Here is a 17,566-nt window from a genome sequence, read left to right as displayed (position 1 = left end):
GAAGGATTTAAAGGAGGGAGAATAAGGGTAGAAATGATTTAAATATAGTACTCATGTGTGAAATTCTTAGAAAATAAAACCTTTAAAACTATCTACAGCTTAAAGATTTAAAAGTCTGAATGGTACTGGTCTGTGTCATTTGTTTTCTTTATGAGTACACTTATTTTGTTAGTGTGTTAAATGCATGGATTATATGCATTCATTCTTCAATATAGTCTTTACTAAGATGGACTTTTAAAATCTGTGGGTGTATATTCATGTTTTTATTAATTTTTTATTTTATATTGCACAGTTTCCCTTCTCTCCTCTCTTCTCATTTCTTCCCCCCACCTTCCTTCTACCCACTAAAAATTCTAAAAGAACATTTATTTACCAAGCATTATATGCTATTTCAAAACGCATATAACAATGTGAAATTAATCTACTGTTTATTACCATACATAGGCATCGCTGATATGCTAAGAGCACTTAAAATCTATTCTGAGCATTAATCAACAACACAAAATATAGCTATTAACCATTCGGGGCATTTTTATTGCTGCTTATATGGCTGTTGAAATGAGGCCATAAGCTCCATGTAGCCAGAGAGTGATGGTTCATTCCATGAGACAGGACTCAGAAATGACTTTGACTTGGGTAACAAATTATGGTTGTGCACATTTTCAGCTTATCCCCATTGCTGTAATATGTGTTCCTGTAGGATCAGCTGCGCTTCTCCCACCCTGATCACTGGACCAAACTCACAGAATCATAGTCATTGCTAGTCCTCAATCTCCAACCGTTCCAATTTGTATGTGTGTGTGTGCACTTTTGTGTACTGAGAATGTACTTCTCCCTTAGCAGTGTACTTGACATTGGAAAGCTAGACTCGTAGGGGGAAACTAAGGGCAGGGCATGACTAGGGCATGTGCAGGCTCAGAAGGAAGCAGATACCAAAGTTACAGGCTGACCTAAGTAGCGCAAAGTGCACAGCTGCTCTTTCAGCATCTTCTCTTTCCTAAGCAGAATTAAAGTTTGAACAAAGTTTGGGGAAGATTTTAGAATGAGATAAATTTGTATCAGCAACTGAGTTTTGACTCTCAAGTGACAATAACGAAATCTGCTAACTCCAGCTTTGCTACCAAACATGTTTAGTTGGAGAGTGTAATGACATTGAGTTATACATTTTAAAAATAATGTTTTTTTTTATCTTAAAATGTTTTTGGCCCCTTTGAGATTCAAAACTGCCACATGGTTAAGAAAATAGCCATTACAGAAACATAAAAGTTTCTCTTGCAAGTTCACAAGTGCTCTCCCCGCTTCCTTTCCTCCTGGATATAGTTCCCCTGAGCTTCATTGAAAGTGGAATCTTCTCTCTTATAACTGTATAAATACAGTAAGCCTCAGTAAAGACAGACGGCTGGTGTGATCATTTTTAACAACCCTGGAGATGTCCATATGCTATTCAGTAATGTGGCATCTGCATGGCCCCTTAGCTGTTGTGTATACTTTAAACATAAGCAATTTTTAAGCAACAAGGTGTCAAACTCCCCTTCCATGTGAGGCAAATCAGTTCTTCTGCACCCCTGAGGGCAATCAACAGAAACCTGAGAATGCTCTAAACCACAGTCCTCTCCAGGCTAACAGTCTGTTCCTTTTAGTACAATTACCTTAGTGTGCCTCCAAGTCCTCAAATTTTCACCAGGTAAAATACTCATTCAATTAACAGAGGAGTCACTAAGGCACTTGCTGCGCTGGCATTCCTCAGCAGTGGAAGGTGGTAGGTTCATCTGGCTGCGGACAGGCTCCTATGAACCATGCTCTCGCTGCTGTGCCGCTAATTCTAACAGACACAGTATCTACTTAGAGTAGGCAGAACGTGGGAATGAGATACCTTTATTTCTGAATAATAGGGTAGTGTCTGTTTCTTTAAGCTCAAAAACTGAGCTGAAGTAAATTTTTATTATGGTTCTAAGATTTCTCTCCTCCCATCTTCTGCTAATCCGACCCAAAGGGAGTAAAGAACCACTACCCAAAAACCCTTAGTTGAAATAAACAAGCTTTATATTTTGCCAGAGAGAGATAATCTCCCTCAAATACAGTTTAGAAAATAGCATTGAACATAGGAGGAGGTGAGGTTTATATTAGCCTCAAACTGCAAGCCTGGGTTTTTTTTTTCAAGGGTTTTTGGTTATGTAGGAACTTTTCAGAACATTTCAAATTTATTTTTGCCAAACATCTTATCAAGGTAGAGGTTAGGATATAAAATGTAGAACATGTCAAATTCCAGAGACTATATCAAGAGATTGTCAAAATTAAGTTTTAAGGAAAACAAGACTGAACTTATTTTGACCTCATGATAAGATGGGTTTTAATTTTAAGATGGAGTCAAACTGATCAATTATCCCACTGTATTCTCCTCTACTCTAACTCTTCCATTTTTTCCTCTTCTTTTCGTCCTCCTCCCATCATTATCCCCCTCCACTTCTCTTCATCCCTTCCTATTCATCTATTCTTCCTCCTCCTCTCTCCACTGCTTCCTCCTCCCTCTTCTTTCTCTTACTTTTCAATGTATTCCTCTTCTTTCCCTTCTCCTTTTTTCTTTTCCTTCCCATCCACCACTTTTTATTCCTCTTCCTTCTTCTCTATCTTTGGACTTTTAATATTCAATCATGTTGAAAATATTCTTTTATGGAATGATTATATTCTAGTAAATACATAGTGGTAAAAATTAGGGTTAGTGGTATAATTTGTTGGTGCAGGGTATGTCCAGTATATAGGACCCTGGATTTGGATTTGACCCCTAGCACTAACACACCACACACACACACACACACACACACACACACACACACCAAACTGATGAAATAATTTTGAAGATAGTCAACTGTGATGGCTATTTTTGGTTGTCAATTTGACTATTTTTGGAATTGAGTAAAACCCAAAAATAGGAGTATACCTGTGAGGGATTTTTGCTTAATTAGAAGAAAAATATCCCCTTCTAATCTAGATTTTTGAGGTAGAAAGACACACCATTAATCCAGACCATTGAGTTAGAAAAAGACTCTGAGCAACTATTAGATTCTTGGACTTTCTTTCTTTTTTTTTTCAAAAGTGGAGCAAGAATTAAGCTTTTATTGTTACTGACAGGCTTCATACTTTTCAGACAGAATCGCCATTATACAAAAGCTCATCTAGTAAAGTTTTAGGTGGTCAGTAACTTAATCAATTAGCTCTACTGGTTCTGGCCCAATTCCCAAGACAGCTCAAAAACCTGGTTCAATCTGAGTACATCCAGCATCTTGGATTAAACTTACAGTCAGTTCCAACACTTTCGCATGGGTCAGTAATTCAATGAGGGTTTCTTCATCTGGGGCTTTGATCACCACTTTGGGCTGGCCACAGTACTCCCACTCTTTGAGCACTTGAGGATTTTTCCTCTGACTCTGCTTGTAGGCAGAAACAGCAACATGAGAACACTGGGCAGCAGCCTTCCCTTTTCCCATCTTTAGGTCACTTCGAACCACAAGAATCATTTTGTACTCCCCACTCTCCCCAGAAATGCTTGCTTCGGTTTCTGTCTTGGTGTCTCTATTTGTCTCACTTGTTGAGTTCTGGGGTAACATGCCAAGGTGACCCCGGAAGGCCCAGCCCAGGCACATGCCACAAACAACTCCAGTAGCCAAGCTGAGTGTACCAGGATGAGCCAAATACTCCATAACCAAGAACTTGGAGAGTCCCTGAAGCACTACTTGGTGCTCACGCCTTGTGTTTCTCCACTTCTGAACAGATTCGTGGACTTTCTGCACATAACCAACCATTGTTGCATTAGGTAACTAGGCTGCAGCCTGAAAGTTACATATATAGATGACTCTCTCTTATTGAGAGAGGGAAATTCATTCTCTAAGTTCTGTTACTCAAAAGAACCCTGACTAATACATTAACACTAATTAATTGTATTATAATATTAATATTCTATAATATATAATATTATAATAATAGTTAATAATGCTAACCCATTAAGTAGTTTTATAAATATTGATAGAAAATTTTAGCTCTAGTCAGGTTGGGGTGTGTGTGTGTGTGTGTGTGTGTGTACATACAGGTGTACACATACATGCATATGGAGACCAGAGGTTGATGTCAGTGATTTCTTCCATTGCTATCCACCTTGTTTTTGGAGACATGAACTAAGAGGTCACTTGTTGGGTCTGATTATCTCACCAATGGGCTTCAAGGAACTTCAGTCACCACCCCAAAAACACTGGGATTATAGGTATTTGTTACTACACTTAAACTTCATTCAATGCTGAGGATCAGAAAATAAATTTTAAAACTTGCACAGCAACTACTTTACTTAAAAAGTCATTTTCAGCCTCCATCAAAGTTTTTCTGTGACTGTCCCATTAAATAATCCCATATTTATTCTTATTGTTTTATTTTATGGATATGTAGTTGGACATTTCTCTTCTACCTGCCAGTTTCCAAATAACCACTCAGAGGCTTAATATTACCTATAAATGCCTGGTTCAAAGCTCAGGCTTGCTATTGCCTAACTCTTATACTTAAATTAACCCATATTTCTTATCCATGCTTTCCCATATGGCTCACGGCTTATTACCTCATTCCCACACATCCTGCTTCCTAAAGGGCTGATGGCATTTTACCTTACTCTGCCTTTCTGTTTCTCAGTATCTTCAGTTTGAATGTCCCACCTAACTGTATCCTTCCTTGCTATAGGCCAATCAGCTTCTTTGTTAACCAGAGAGTAATACATATTTACAGTGTAATGAAAGATTAGTCCATAGCATGGATCCATGTTGCATCAGGGGCTTTTCCTCAGGAGACACAACAGCAACACACACACACACACACACACACACACACACACACACACACACACACACACCTCTACCCCAGAAATTAATCCCACAACAGACAAAAGTAATAATTGCATTAAAAGTCCAATTTGGTGAACCAATGATATTTTACTGGAGTTACTAACAGGATTATGGGTAAAGGGTTCCTGGTAGGAGCAGGGACATCTCAAAATCAGCCGATACACTGAAAAGCCCACCCAATTTGGGTGATAACTCACAAATCTGTGCCACTGGATTTCTCTGAACACCTTGATGGTCCAAGAAATCTATCTGCTGTGCATCGTGGCTGGCCATAGTCTCCTTCCACAATGGTTGTTTACTCCTCCTTCAAAAGTGGGGAGGGGCCTTTGAGAATATTCCAGAATTACGCTTTCTCAGATATGTGAATTTTTATGTACAATATGGGTCTCATATGCCTCTTTCTCCATCTAGGAAGGAATTTTCAACTAGGAGTGACAATTTTAACTGTTGTGTATATATTTAAGACAATTTTTTGGTCAGATGAAAAATTAAGACCCAAGAATAAATTTTCTGAGATCGATATCAGCTTGATATTTCTTTTGAGATAAGAAAGCATTTAACCTGCTCACCTATCCAACCTTCCTTTATCCCAATGTGGGAGCCTAGCCAGTTTGGATGTTCACCTTCCTAGGCCAGGATGGAGTGCGGAGGACTTTGGACTTTCCACAGGGCAGGGAACCCTGACTGCTCTTCAGAATGGAGAGGGAGGGGGAGAGGAGTGAGGGAAGGGGAAGAGGAGTGGAAGGGGGGGGGAATGGGAGGCTGGGAGGAGGCAGAAATTTTTTTTCAATATAAAAAAAATAAAAAATAAAAAAAAAGAAAGCATTTAACCAGAAACAGCATTTGTATGCAGTGCTAAGCACAAAGCAAGAGCAATACAGTGAAGAAAATGTTTGGGCTATAAAATAAAACTGACCTGCTCCCTGTACTAACATTTGGTTTGTGGTTCATTAGACTTGCCACTTTAAGCTAATTACTTTATGCACGTTGTCTCTTAGTTTCTTCATCTGAAAAGCTAGGATACCTACTTTATATACCTTTTATATTTTTGCATTTTCTTTTATATTTTTACATTTTCATTCATTTAGTAAGTGTGTGTGCGTGCGTGTAGGAGTCAAAGAATATAGGAGTTAGTTTTCTCTTTCTACCATGTGAATTATGAGAATAGAACATGGATTGTCATGTTGGCAGGTGAACTTATCCATGGAGACATTTCCTGGGCCTTCGTACCCTGTCTTTAGAAAATTAATGGGGATAATACATATAAAGAATCTATTACTGTGTCAAACACCTTGTGTTAGCTAATAGTTTCATCAACATGATCCTTATTATTACCATGATCACTTAAAATTGCATTTTCCTCAGGGTCTATAGCAACCAACCTTTTCCCACTTTATATTCACATTAATATTATTTTCTTTAATGTTATAATTTTGTACATAATTTGTATGCCACTTCACAGGTGACCTGTATAATAATGAAACTGTGATATTTCTTTCCCGTATTTGCTCTCATTTAGTCCTCTGTAGTTATTGTGATCTATTCAGTTGGGCAAAGCATTAGTCAGTTGTTCATGGAACTTTTCTGCTAATTTACAGGCTGTCGACAACTAAGACTCTTTACCCCTCCTGCTAACTGGGTGGGTTTTAACTCTTTGTTTCTCATCGTGCTGGGGGCTGGAGGGTTAAAGTCAAGGTGTCAGTATCAGTGAGATTCTAATAAAGGATCCTAAGGAAGAAGCAGACCACCACCTTCGTGGCATATCATCACACTGCAGGAGAACTGTCTGCTTTCTTAAAGTCTCTAACATCATGAAATAAGCACTTCCCAATACCCCCCAGCTCCTAAAGCTACTACATCCAAGGTTAGGCTTCCACACATGGGTTTCATAAAGACACCCTCACTAAACCACCCTCCAACTTTAATAAGTCCCCGTCATGCCTCCAGACAGCCAACACACAGGCCAAGTGAGTTTTCTACATCATTTTGCTCTTTTGAGCCCATGAACATTTGATTTATAGCAGTTACGATGGTCATTATTGTATAGGTTTTCTGAGAGCTTCTGGGAAAGCGTGGTCTTTGCTTTAGCTCACCATTTTCTTTCTTGCAGTGTTCTGCAGGATGTCAGTGAGGCCCCAACAGTAGTACCATATCAAATAAAAAAAAAATGCCCACCATATTTTTCTTGTATTGAAACAGTTTTACCAAGAGCAGATAAAATATAGCATATATTTAGCTATATATATATATATGAATGTTTTATATATGTATAGTATCAAAGCTAAGACTTAGTTTTTGGCTTGTCTTCTATTAATAATTATATTTTGTGTGTTTAGTTCCTGATGTAAAGTGCATTTCCTATAATAGATATCAGTCAAAACTTACAAACACATGGCTGTAGGATCTATACCTGACAAACAAGCTATCAACAAATATGTCTTCTTTTCCCTTCAGGACTACTTGATGTGAACTGTAGACTTATTGGGCTCACAACAGCGGAGCCACAAATGTGTCTACCTTTGATATGTCACATTGCTAACACACAGGGCTTCTACCTCAATTTAATGCCAGTCCATTCAGTTTAAGTATGATTATCTAATTTAACTTTGCTATTAATAATTTTGTAGTGTCATAATACAATTTATTCAATTCCCACTGGTGCCTAAATCAGCATTAATGTATTAGATAGACTGTTTTATAAAAAATAACACTGGCAACTTTGTACTTTCGTGTATTCTATACACATTAATTTCATGTCTACTTTATGCAAGGTTTGTGCTATAAAAATGAATTTGACAATTCTAATGTGCACTTATGCTTAAAAACTAAGAAATTAATGCAAGACTTATCTGTTAAGTACTCACTGTGTCCCAGAAACTGTAGTCTGGCATAAATAAAATACAATGGTGGAAAAATACATGTAGTCTCTAACTTTGAGATATGAAATAAAGTGCATGCAATTTATTATTGAGGTGATTTGGTCCCAGGACAACTGAAAAGAAATAGCCAGGTCAGGTGGGGAGTGGGGGAGGAGGTAGCCCCTGGTTATTTTCGGGGAAGTCACTGCTGCTATAGGAAACTAGATTTAATCCCACTGGGTACTCTGGAAAGCAGAAGTTCACCTCAAGTTATCACTCACCTGAAAGAGACTATCTTTGGAACAATTGGCTGGCCTGCCTGCAGAGTATGAAGGCCAGGCCAAAAGATGCAGATTCAACGTCTGTCTGTCTATGATCGCATAAACAAGCTAAGGCTGGGGAGATTTAGCTATGTCTTAGGTTTCATGCTGTTGTCTCAGCCTTGAACAGCTTAAGTATCTTTAGATATTTGAAACTGAAACTGAAATTGGCTGAATGTTTTTTCTGCTTTTCCCTCATACATCCTTAATTTTTATGTCATTAAATTACTTTCAAGTTCTATAAAATTACTTTATTGTTCTGTGTTGGATCTTCTTTGAAAGTCTAGAAATTTAAAGCATTAAAATGTATGTTTTATACATAATATGAAATGATATATCCTGAAGATCAATACAAATGTGATTAATGATGATTTTTTTCCTAAAGTTCTATAAGGGAATTGGCCCGGCTTTTCCTATTAAACCAAGCGTGCTCAGTGGTTCAGAGGCAAACCGTGCTAATGTGTTCCCGGAGCACTTTCATCCACTGTAGCATTATCCTGTTAACACAAATGCTAACACTGCAGAAAGGCAACTATACACTGCTACTTCCGTGTGAATAAATTCGGCCTTGAAGAACTCTTCAGAAGGTCTTCAGATCCTGCTTTGACAGCTTCTCATGCATGTTACAAAAGTTGCTTCGACATTGTGGTGCCTGCACCACCTGGAACCACTATTGGGCAAGGGTCTGCAGATTAAAGAACACACAGAGACATGGATCACTCTTGAAACAATGTTGCGAGTTTCATTGTGTTCCAGGGCATCTTATATAGTATTCTACTTGATTAGTGGCCCACCAAAAACCACTTGCTTATTATCAGGAACTCATGAGCGTTTCATGCTCAGAGAAGCTGAAAGCATAGGAAAATATGTTGTTTACTCTGCCATGCAAGGGGTTATGGAAAATTCAGGATCTTCGGGTCTGAAGCCCTTAACAATATATAGAAAGTATCTCTTAATAACAGACAAATAAATTGTGTGATAATAAATACTTACCCCAAATGAGCACATTTTAATGTACTATTTATTTCTGCTCAAATTTTATAATGGTTTTAGTAATGCTTGTAGATAAGAACTCTCATGACCACTTCAAACATGTGCATCATTACTGCTCTTGTCTGCCTTTGTTCTCCACTGCCTCCCTGCCACTCCGAAGTGGTGCCTTCCTTTCCTTCATTTCCCCTTTGACTTTCATGCCATTTATGTATGTCTGCATCATGTATACATATGTTTGGGTATATATACACAAACACACACACACATATAACATGAGTGTTTAAATCTATTTCCACATATGAGAAAATTTCTGTGATATTTTACCCTCTTCCCCTTAACCCTATCTCTCTTATCCTCCTCCCTTAAGAATCTTTCTCTCCCAATTTTAAGCCTTGAACATGTTGAATTTGTAGTGATTTGTAGAATTAAAGGCTCACTCATTGAGAAACTGTCTAAATTAATGAGATTAGTTATTTTGCCATTTTCTCACTTTCAAGGGGAATATTGAAGATATTATTAGTTATCCTGTTCTGTGCACATGGACTGCATTTTGAAATTATTGCACTCAGGAAAGGCCTGTCTTCAGTTGTGCTTGGCCTCGAACCGACAAACTAGCTTAAGCTAAGCAGGGCAAACATGTTGACACCCCCCCCACACACACACACACTAAACTTTTTTCAAGCACTTTGATTATTCATATACAAAATTCTATTTATTTAGTTATTTATGATTTTGGGGACAGGATTTACTATGCAGCTCTGACTGTCCTGGAGCTCATTGTGTGGATAGGTTACCCTCACACTCATGGAGAGCCATCTCTCTCTGATTTTAGAGTGTGAAGATTAAAGACATGTGCCACATGCACGGCCTTCTACGTATATGGATGTGTATCTGAAACTTAATTTTAATGATTTCACTAGACTTCTGTGCATTTATAATAAACCAATAATATATTTAACTATACAATAGTCTTAAAAGAAGCAAATTGTGACAGACACTTTTATATGGTGATGATTATAGGTGAATATTTTCACTTTTGTAAATATTCTGGACTTCATAAAGCTTCAAAAATTTTGATTAAATAGGAAACACATCTGAGAAACTAGATTTATTAGGAGGGATTTACAGCCATCTTCTCCAGAGCCACTATTTACTTCAGATAATTGCCATCTGATTTTCAGACTTATATACATTTGGGGGCAAAGATCTTCTTGGGTCAATAGACAAGATGTGCCAGGGTATTAGCTTCTATTCTTGAACTCAGTGCTAGTAAGTGTGTGATGCCCTATAACTACCTGAACTGGGTGATAGTGGCCAGGCCATGTTTCCCTGGTGATCAGGACACAGGAGCCGATGCTATGATGCTATTCTTTGATTGATAGATACAATCATTATTAACTTGACATCATTTTAGATGCTTGATTTTGTTTTCTTCTGCCTTTGCTTTATCAAACAAGATCTAAACCTTAACAATGAAATAGTATTGCAGTTTCATGAACAAATATTATTTTTAAATCGTAACTACTTTAATTTCAAGATTTTTAAAAATGTTTCACTAAATAAAATACAGTAGTTACTTGACTTGTTCTTATTTCTAATGTTTATATTGTATTCATGAGTAGCAATTTCAAAATTATCATTACATAATATTAAAAAGCATTTCAAAAATATGGTTCAAGTGAAAAAATTAATATCATTACTGATACTTTCAATGACTTGTTTAAATGAAAATGCATCTACTTATTCAATTGTATCTTTAACAATAACTAAATTTTAGTAAAATTTAGAAATATTTTTGTTTTAAGGTAGTATTAGGAAATATATCTACAAGAGAGAATCCAGGTGCCTGATCCATAATAACTGGGAATTTAATATATCAGAGGAACGTGGGAGAAGAATGAAGTCTAGGAAGCTTTTAAACATGACTCAGAGATGAGACAACACCACAAGGCTGTGATCTTCATGGTGTGTTCTCTTTTCCTTGGGAAATCACAGCTTCTCTTTGGGAAAATTCAGATTTCTCACACTTCAGATAAGCCTTTGATAAGTGCTTTGATGTTCAATAAGAAAGCAAAAAGATGCTCTCACAAAGAGAATTGAGAAAATAATACCAGTCTCAGCCAAAGAGCCTGGCTATTGCTTTGTGTACTTTACCACCACTGCCAAGAATGCAGGAAATATTGTCATTGCATTAGTGGAATGTTTGCTGGAAAACAAATAGACACACACATGGAAACAATCAAATTAAATCAAAATAGCATCCTAGTTGTCCTGTCTAGACTAGGAAGCCAGTGGTGTGTGTATGTGTGCACACATGTGTGTGTCTTCCATTTGAAGAGATCAGTAAGTGAAAGAAAACCACTTGGGATAGGTCACCATTTCCAGCTACGTAGTGTCTTTATAGAAGGATAGTATCACTAAGGGCAGAGTGAACACCCGCTGTTTTTATTAAAATAAACAGAGGTGTCTAAGTAGGTCAGGCTGTAGTAGCAGACTAGTTATTAGAGAATGTAATGTTAGCCAACCTTTGTGACATGATCTCATTCAGATAATGGATTGTTAGCACTTCAGAAATATTTGCTAGTACATTCTTCAAGGAATGTAACAAATCTTTCCATTTGGATAACATAAAAGTACTTTCCCAATGCAGGAAAGCTGTCTCTAACTGTAATGGAGAGAGTCTTGGGGCAAACCTATAGGAACGATGGCTTTATAAAGGAAAGAATGAATGTAGCTGTACAATTTACTGTACAGATTACTCTACCAACAGGAATGAATTGTGGCAGCATGTGAAAATAAATTTAAGTTTCCAAAGGAGTCAGGTTTCATAATGCCTAAGTAAGTATGTTTTAAAATGTATGTGCTGTCTTTGTAGGTTAGAGTGAGGAGAGAAGTCTGTGGGGAGGTTCTCAGGGTTTTTTCCTAATAACTAAAGAGGCTTAATTAAAGAAAATGCTAATCCAAACTACAAAGTGGCTGAGGTGGTATGTTTACTTGGCTTGGAAAATATAGAAAGAAAAAATTATGGGAAGAATAATGTAAAGATCACTAAAACTTATGATGCAAGTAAAAAAAAAAGATTCAATCTGAAGACAATTGAAGGCTGGAGAAACCAGGTTGATTTAACAGGCACTACCAGCGTAATTGATCTAGTATTGTTGATGGGGAATTAAGACTTTATTAGCTCCTGACTGGATTAATTTAAAAACTTCCACACAAAATCATCTTCTCTCGATAGACTGTATATTTAACCTATGCATAAGACAGCTTCCCAGAGTCACAGGTCAGAGCCACAAGTTAATCATCAGCTCATAGTGTAAAGGTCATGTCATCCAAAGGCCATGTCCTCACACCCTCCATCTGGAATTAACGCTGCCTCGCTGTCCTGTGGTACCGCACTGGGATTGTGCCTCCAGTAATTAATTTAAGTCAATATGAACTAATCTACCTGATTATCTTCGTTTCTCTAGCATGAAAATGGATGTGATTTGAGCATTAGGATTTTGGCTGTTACTATTCCTGCCTTGTTTAAATAAAGCACATCACTCTCTCAAAGAGAGAGTCAGGGTGAAGCTAGAGCTTGAACTCTCTTAATCATGAGCTCCAGGGATGGACGCAGAGAAAGATCTTCTTGGTTAGGCTAAGACATGATGCTGGTCTTAGAAAGAAGCTTTTGATTCCTTAAACCTTTCCCAAAGTTGAGACGATGCTTTCCTTCCATCCCAGCAGTGTTCTGAATGACCACATGCTATCTTCAAGTTTGATTTTCAGGCACGGGTTGAGAACAGAAAAGAAAGTAGGAACTGCGATATTTTTTAACATGATTTCTGCAGGGGAAAGTAGCCAAGAATGGAATTCAATGAAACTTTTCTGAAAAACAGGCCAGGCTTGCTCCAGTGGCAGCAGCTCAGAGCCAAAGGGAAAAGTGAGATGTTACCTCAAGGAGGCTGGTGATCTCATATACTTTCCAGGGGTAATTTTCAAACACCTGCTCAGCACAAATTGATGGAAGATCAGCTCCTGGGGGGGGGGGAAGACACGTGTGTGCTGGGGATGAGCTTCTGTGATGTGAGAAAATCAATTAGTCGTGCGAATTTACCCTTTTATTTTCACTGTGTGAATAGAACCAATCAATATTCTGGCAATAAACTTGTTTTGCTTTTCCTCTCTATATATTTCTGTTGAAAAAATTTTCATATCATATAGTCTGACTATGATTTGCCCTCCTCATCCCTTCCCAGATCCTTCCCACCTCCCTATTTATACAAACTCAAACTTTTCTTTCTCTCTCTCTTTAGAAAAAATAAATAAACAAAACCCCAGAATAAAAGTAAAACAAAGAAAAAAATATAAGACACATACAGGACAAAACCTATAAAAATCCAAGATTGGGAACCATAATAATATGAGGCAAAGACAAGTTAGACAAAAAAATTCCCAAACAAAGCAATATGAGACAAAATGTCTACAAAAATGCTTTTGAGTTCATTTTGTGTTGGACACCTACTGTTGGGTATGGACCTGTCTTTAATTGTGGTTAACATACCTAGTGAGATTCCACTGGAGAAAACAGATTCTTACTATGTAAGCAGGTGTTAATTTGAGAGAGCTTCTTGGTTAGGGATGGGAAATAGTGTACACCTCACCCTTTATGTGCTAGTACTCCATCTCACTTAAATCTGTGTCAGCCCTGTGCCTGTGGTCACAGTATCTCTGAGTTTCTATGTCTGTTGGTCCTGTTGTGTCTGGAAGATACTGCTTTTTTGGTATCATTCATCTCTGGCTCTTACACTCATTCTGCCTTCCCTTCACCATAGTACTCTGAGCCCTAATGGAAGGGTTTGATGAAGACATCACATTTAGGACATAGTATTCTAAAAAGTCTCACTTACTATCCAGGTATAAGTCTCTGTATTAGTTCATCTCTTCTACAAGAAGCTTCTCTGGGGATGACTGAACAAAGCACTCTCATCTGTGGGTATAGAAGAATGCTTTTAGGATTCATTTTATATCCATGTTGCTCTAGCAAAACAATATTTGCTTTTCTCCAACACCCATATTCTATCTAAACTCAGGTTCTCAATCACCTGAGTAGTGTCAGGCATGGGTTTCCTCTTGTGAAGTGGGCCTCAGATCCAATCAGAGGGTAAATGAATATGCCCAAAACACTTGTGATACTATGGCACTAGTGTATCATGTAGGCAGCTTGATTTTCCTTTTTGCAATGTTAGCAGTTCTTGTTTTCTGTTAGAGTATGTTTTCCACAGCAGTGATTTGGGGACATGCAGGGGGGAAGTGCAGTGAAGTTTTAAATTTTGTGTAATAAAATTTGAAATTAAAGAAAAAACCAACTGTTTTTTTTTTTAAATATAGCTCATGAGGTAGGTTTTTGACTCAGAATCCCAGTGTTGTGACTAACATTCTATCCTATAAGTATGCCTATTTGTCATCAAATACTATTTTCCAAATGGCTCTCACTTCAGAATAAAAGCACTTGTATGTTGGATTCAATATAAATGTGTTGCAAACCAAGTACAATGGATTTGTGACAGTTTTGACTGTCTGTTTAAATTCTCAGACTGTCTTTGTGAACCACAAGAAAAACCATTCCGAAGTCGTAGATGATTACTAGATTTTTGTCTTTTAGGGATGATAGTCATGTGTATTTGCAGGAAGAAGAAATGATATTGCAGTTCTTTACAAGGGAACCCTTCAGTGAACCACTTTAGTCTTGCTGTTTTCTTGACAGGAATTTTCTATTTATTTTAAAAAATGTACACTCTTTCACAGCCCAGGTTCCTTGTTTCAATGGTTGTTTTCCTCACATTCTTCCCTGCCTCTCATAAAGCTCTATGGTGTGATCTCTGTTTCTGCACATCTAGATTCTATAAGCAATTACTTTGTATTTTAACCTGAGAACTGGATATTTTGTTTACTTTTAAGTACAATTTAAATTTCATAAAAACTCTCATACTTTTAAGTTGTTAATAATTTCATTTTAAATATTTTGGATCTCCAAATAATTAACACAAACCACTTTTTATTGCTCTTTTGCAATAAGAACACTCATGAGAAGTAGAAACCCTACATGATTTCTTCCTCAATTATAACTCCAGATGTCAATTTTTTTCAGATTGGTCTTACAAATATAAATCTACAACTGTATTATACTATCTGATATCTTACAACTTTGGTTTTCTTGTTAGAGATTTTTGTTTTTCAAAGTAACATCCAGTCTGTGAAGAAGGACCCATTGGAAGTTCAACACAGTATTTAAGCTTCGTTCTGTCGTGTCAAGGATAATTGTTCCGTTTGAGCCCAAACCTTGAAGATACTCCCTTTCGCAGGTTACTTGCCAGAGAGAACAATGTAAACAACATAATAAAGTAGAACCTTCCCTACCTAAGTTATAGTGGTCTGATAACATCCATTGGCTATATCCAGAAAGACCATTTCCATTATGTTTAGATGGTGATTATCTATTTGAATGGTGATTTGTTTGCAAGATCTTTAGCAAAGACCTTCTTAGACTGCCACACAAGCATGTGTGTGTGTGTGTGCGCGTGTGTGCGTGCGTGGTTGTGTGTGTATGAGATAGAGTTTTGTGTCATCAGGACTGGCTGGCATGACTTGTGAACCTATTAGAGTTGGAAAGCAATTCTGTTCTTGTTTCCAGAGTTCACATTCATTTCCATGAAAATGAAGGGCTTGATAGAACAGCGTTCTTTTTTCAGTGTTGATCCTGGCTGATTGAAACATTTCCAGGAACAGGCCACTGTTCCTTCTTATGCAAATTGTAAACTCACAAGAAGCAGCCAGCTTCAACATTCCTTATTTAATGAAAACAAGGAAGTCTGTGTTTCCCGTATATTGCTAAACAATTTCTAACGTCTAAAACTAGACTTGAATAAATTTACATAGTGGAGAAAGGCAGTGATGTGAAGGGAAAATAGGAAAGAATACAATAGAAATGCCAAGTTTCTGAATAATTTTGGGAACTTATTGAAAACTAGATTTTCCTACAATGTATATAAAAACAAATGATACCCATGAAATAACACTTTTGTCAAAAATTCTTCTTATAACCTAGACAGCTCATGCCTAGCTTCCCTGCCTGTATCATGGAATAAAAGTAATTTATTATAAAATATTTCTTAATCAGAGAATTTTGAAGCATATATAATTTCAACAATTCTTGGGGGTGATGACAGTTGTGTCTAAAACAGATGAAGCTGTTCATCCTGCTGCAAATAGTCTTTTTAAAAACATGGCCACTCTATCTGAAAAGTCCAGCTCTCTGCTACATGAGCATGTCATTTTTCCTCATCATCTGCTTTATCTCCTCACATTACCATAAGTATTATTTACCATGCCATATGCGTGTGTATCCAAAGGTCTATTATTTACTTACCAGGTTTGTTGACTACTGTCATGGGTTCAAAACTCTTTGAAGGCAATGTATCTTCTTTTGTGTTAAATGTAGTGTTTTCATTTCCTACATTAGAAGCTGGCATAGAATTGTGCTTAGTAAATATTTGTTGAATGAAACTAGGGTGAAAGACTCCTGGAGTGGAGAGACTCTCACTCAAGTCTCGGGATAACACGATCCCCTCCCCAGGAACCCACTAGAGACCGTCCTTGCTGCAATCACAGGAGGTTTATTGACAGGTCAGGAACCAGTGCACTGTGATGGAAACTCATTTCCCATGCAGGGGTAGAGAGTTTGACCCCGAGTAGCTGGGAGAAGGGGTATTTAAGGGAAGAAACCATAACCCAGTAACCCAAAGGGAGTAGGGAAGAGGTAATTGGAAAATTCCGAAAATACCAGTGATCATTGAAAAATACCAAAAATACCAATGATAATCACAAGGGGGTAACTCCTGGTTTCTAATGAGAGATACCCATCAGTTTTAGAGTTAGTCACTGCATTTGAACTGAGATGTGTGATCCTGTTAATCCCACCGTGTGAGAACAAAATTTTGAAGCAGGCTTGAGTTTTACTGGGGTACACCCAACAGCTGTCCAGTGACTGCTTCCTACGTCAGAATCAAAAAAAAAAACAGCCCTGAATCCAGTTCTCAGGGCCCTTTTAAGGAGGGAAGTGACAAGTAGTTGCGAAGCAGGTTTATAGAAGTGAGGCATTGGAAGTAAGGAACGAGGTACCAAACACCAAACCAAACCAAAACAAATCAAAAAATAACGGTCATCACCATGTGGTCACCATGTGGTTAGAGTATCCTCAAAAATAAGTCAAGGTCATGGGTTCAGGCAAGTCCGCTTCCTAGAAACAGAGACTTAAACACAGAAATGTAGATCGTACAGAAATGGAAACTTATTTTAATAGTACAGCATAATGGTCCTGCCTTCAAAATAGTCAGGCAAGTTCCTCAATCCGCACTGCTTAAATTCTCAAGTGGCAGCCTGTATGTGGCAAGGTTAACACCTTTAAAGATACAATAAGCAAATTTCATGGAATAAAGTTGAAAAATAGCAAAGCAACTATGGGAGAAGTGAT

General features: G+C 37.5%; 2 protein-coding genes across 6 annotated transcripts in view; one reads left to right on the top strand and one right to left on the bottom strand.

Moving 5' to 3' along the window:
• Grid2 (glutamate ionotropic receptor delta type subunit 2) overlaps positions 1-17,566 on the top strand; it is a 1,369,063-nt gene that overhangs the window by 891,148 nt on the left and 460,349 nt on the right. The window lies entirely within an intron of this gene.
• On the bottom strand, positions 3,246-3,751 carry LOC142855613 (peptidyl-tRNA hydrolase 2, mitochondrial-like). Its single transcript, XM_075982074.1, has one exon. The coding sequence runs from the start codon at positions 3,696-3,698 to the stop codon at positions 3,246-3,248; it is 453 nt and encodes a 150-aa protein (XP_075838189.1). The 5' UTR covers positions 3,699-3,751.

Source organism: Microtus pennsylvanicus, chromosome 8, assembly GCF_037038515.1.
Source record: "Microtus pennsylvanicus isolate mMicPen1 chromosome 8, mMicPen1.hap1, whole genome shotgun sequence".
Lineage (NCBI taxonomy): Eukaryota > Metazoa > Chordata > Mammalia > Rodentia > Cricetidae > Microtus > Microtus pennsylvanicus.
The sequence above is the reverse complement of the archived record's forward strand: the minus strand, read 5'-3'. Positions and strand labels throughout refer to the sequence as shown.

Excerpts from the sequence above, each read along its gene's own strand:
- LOC142855613 (XM_075982074.1), bottom strand. The coding sequence starts at position 3,698 with ATGGAGTATTTGGCTCATCCTGGTACACTCAGCTTGGCTACTGGAGTT.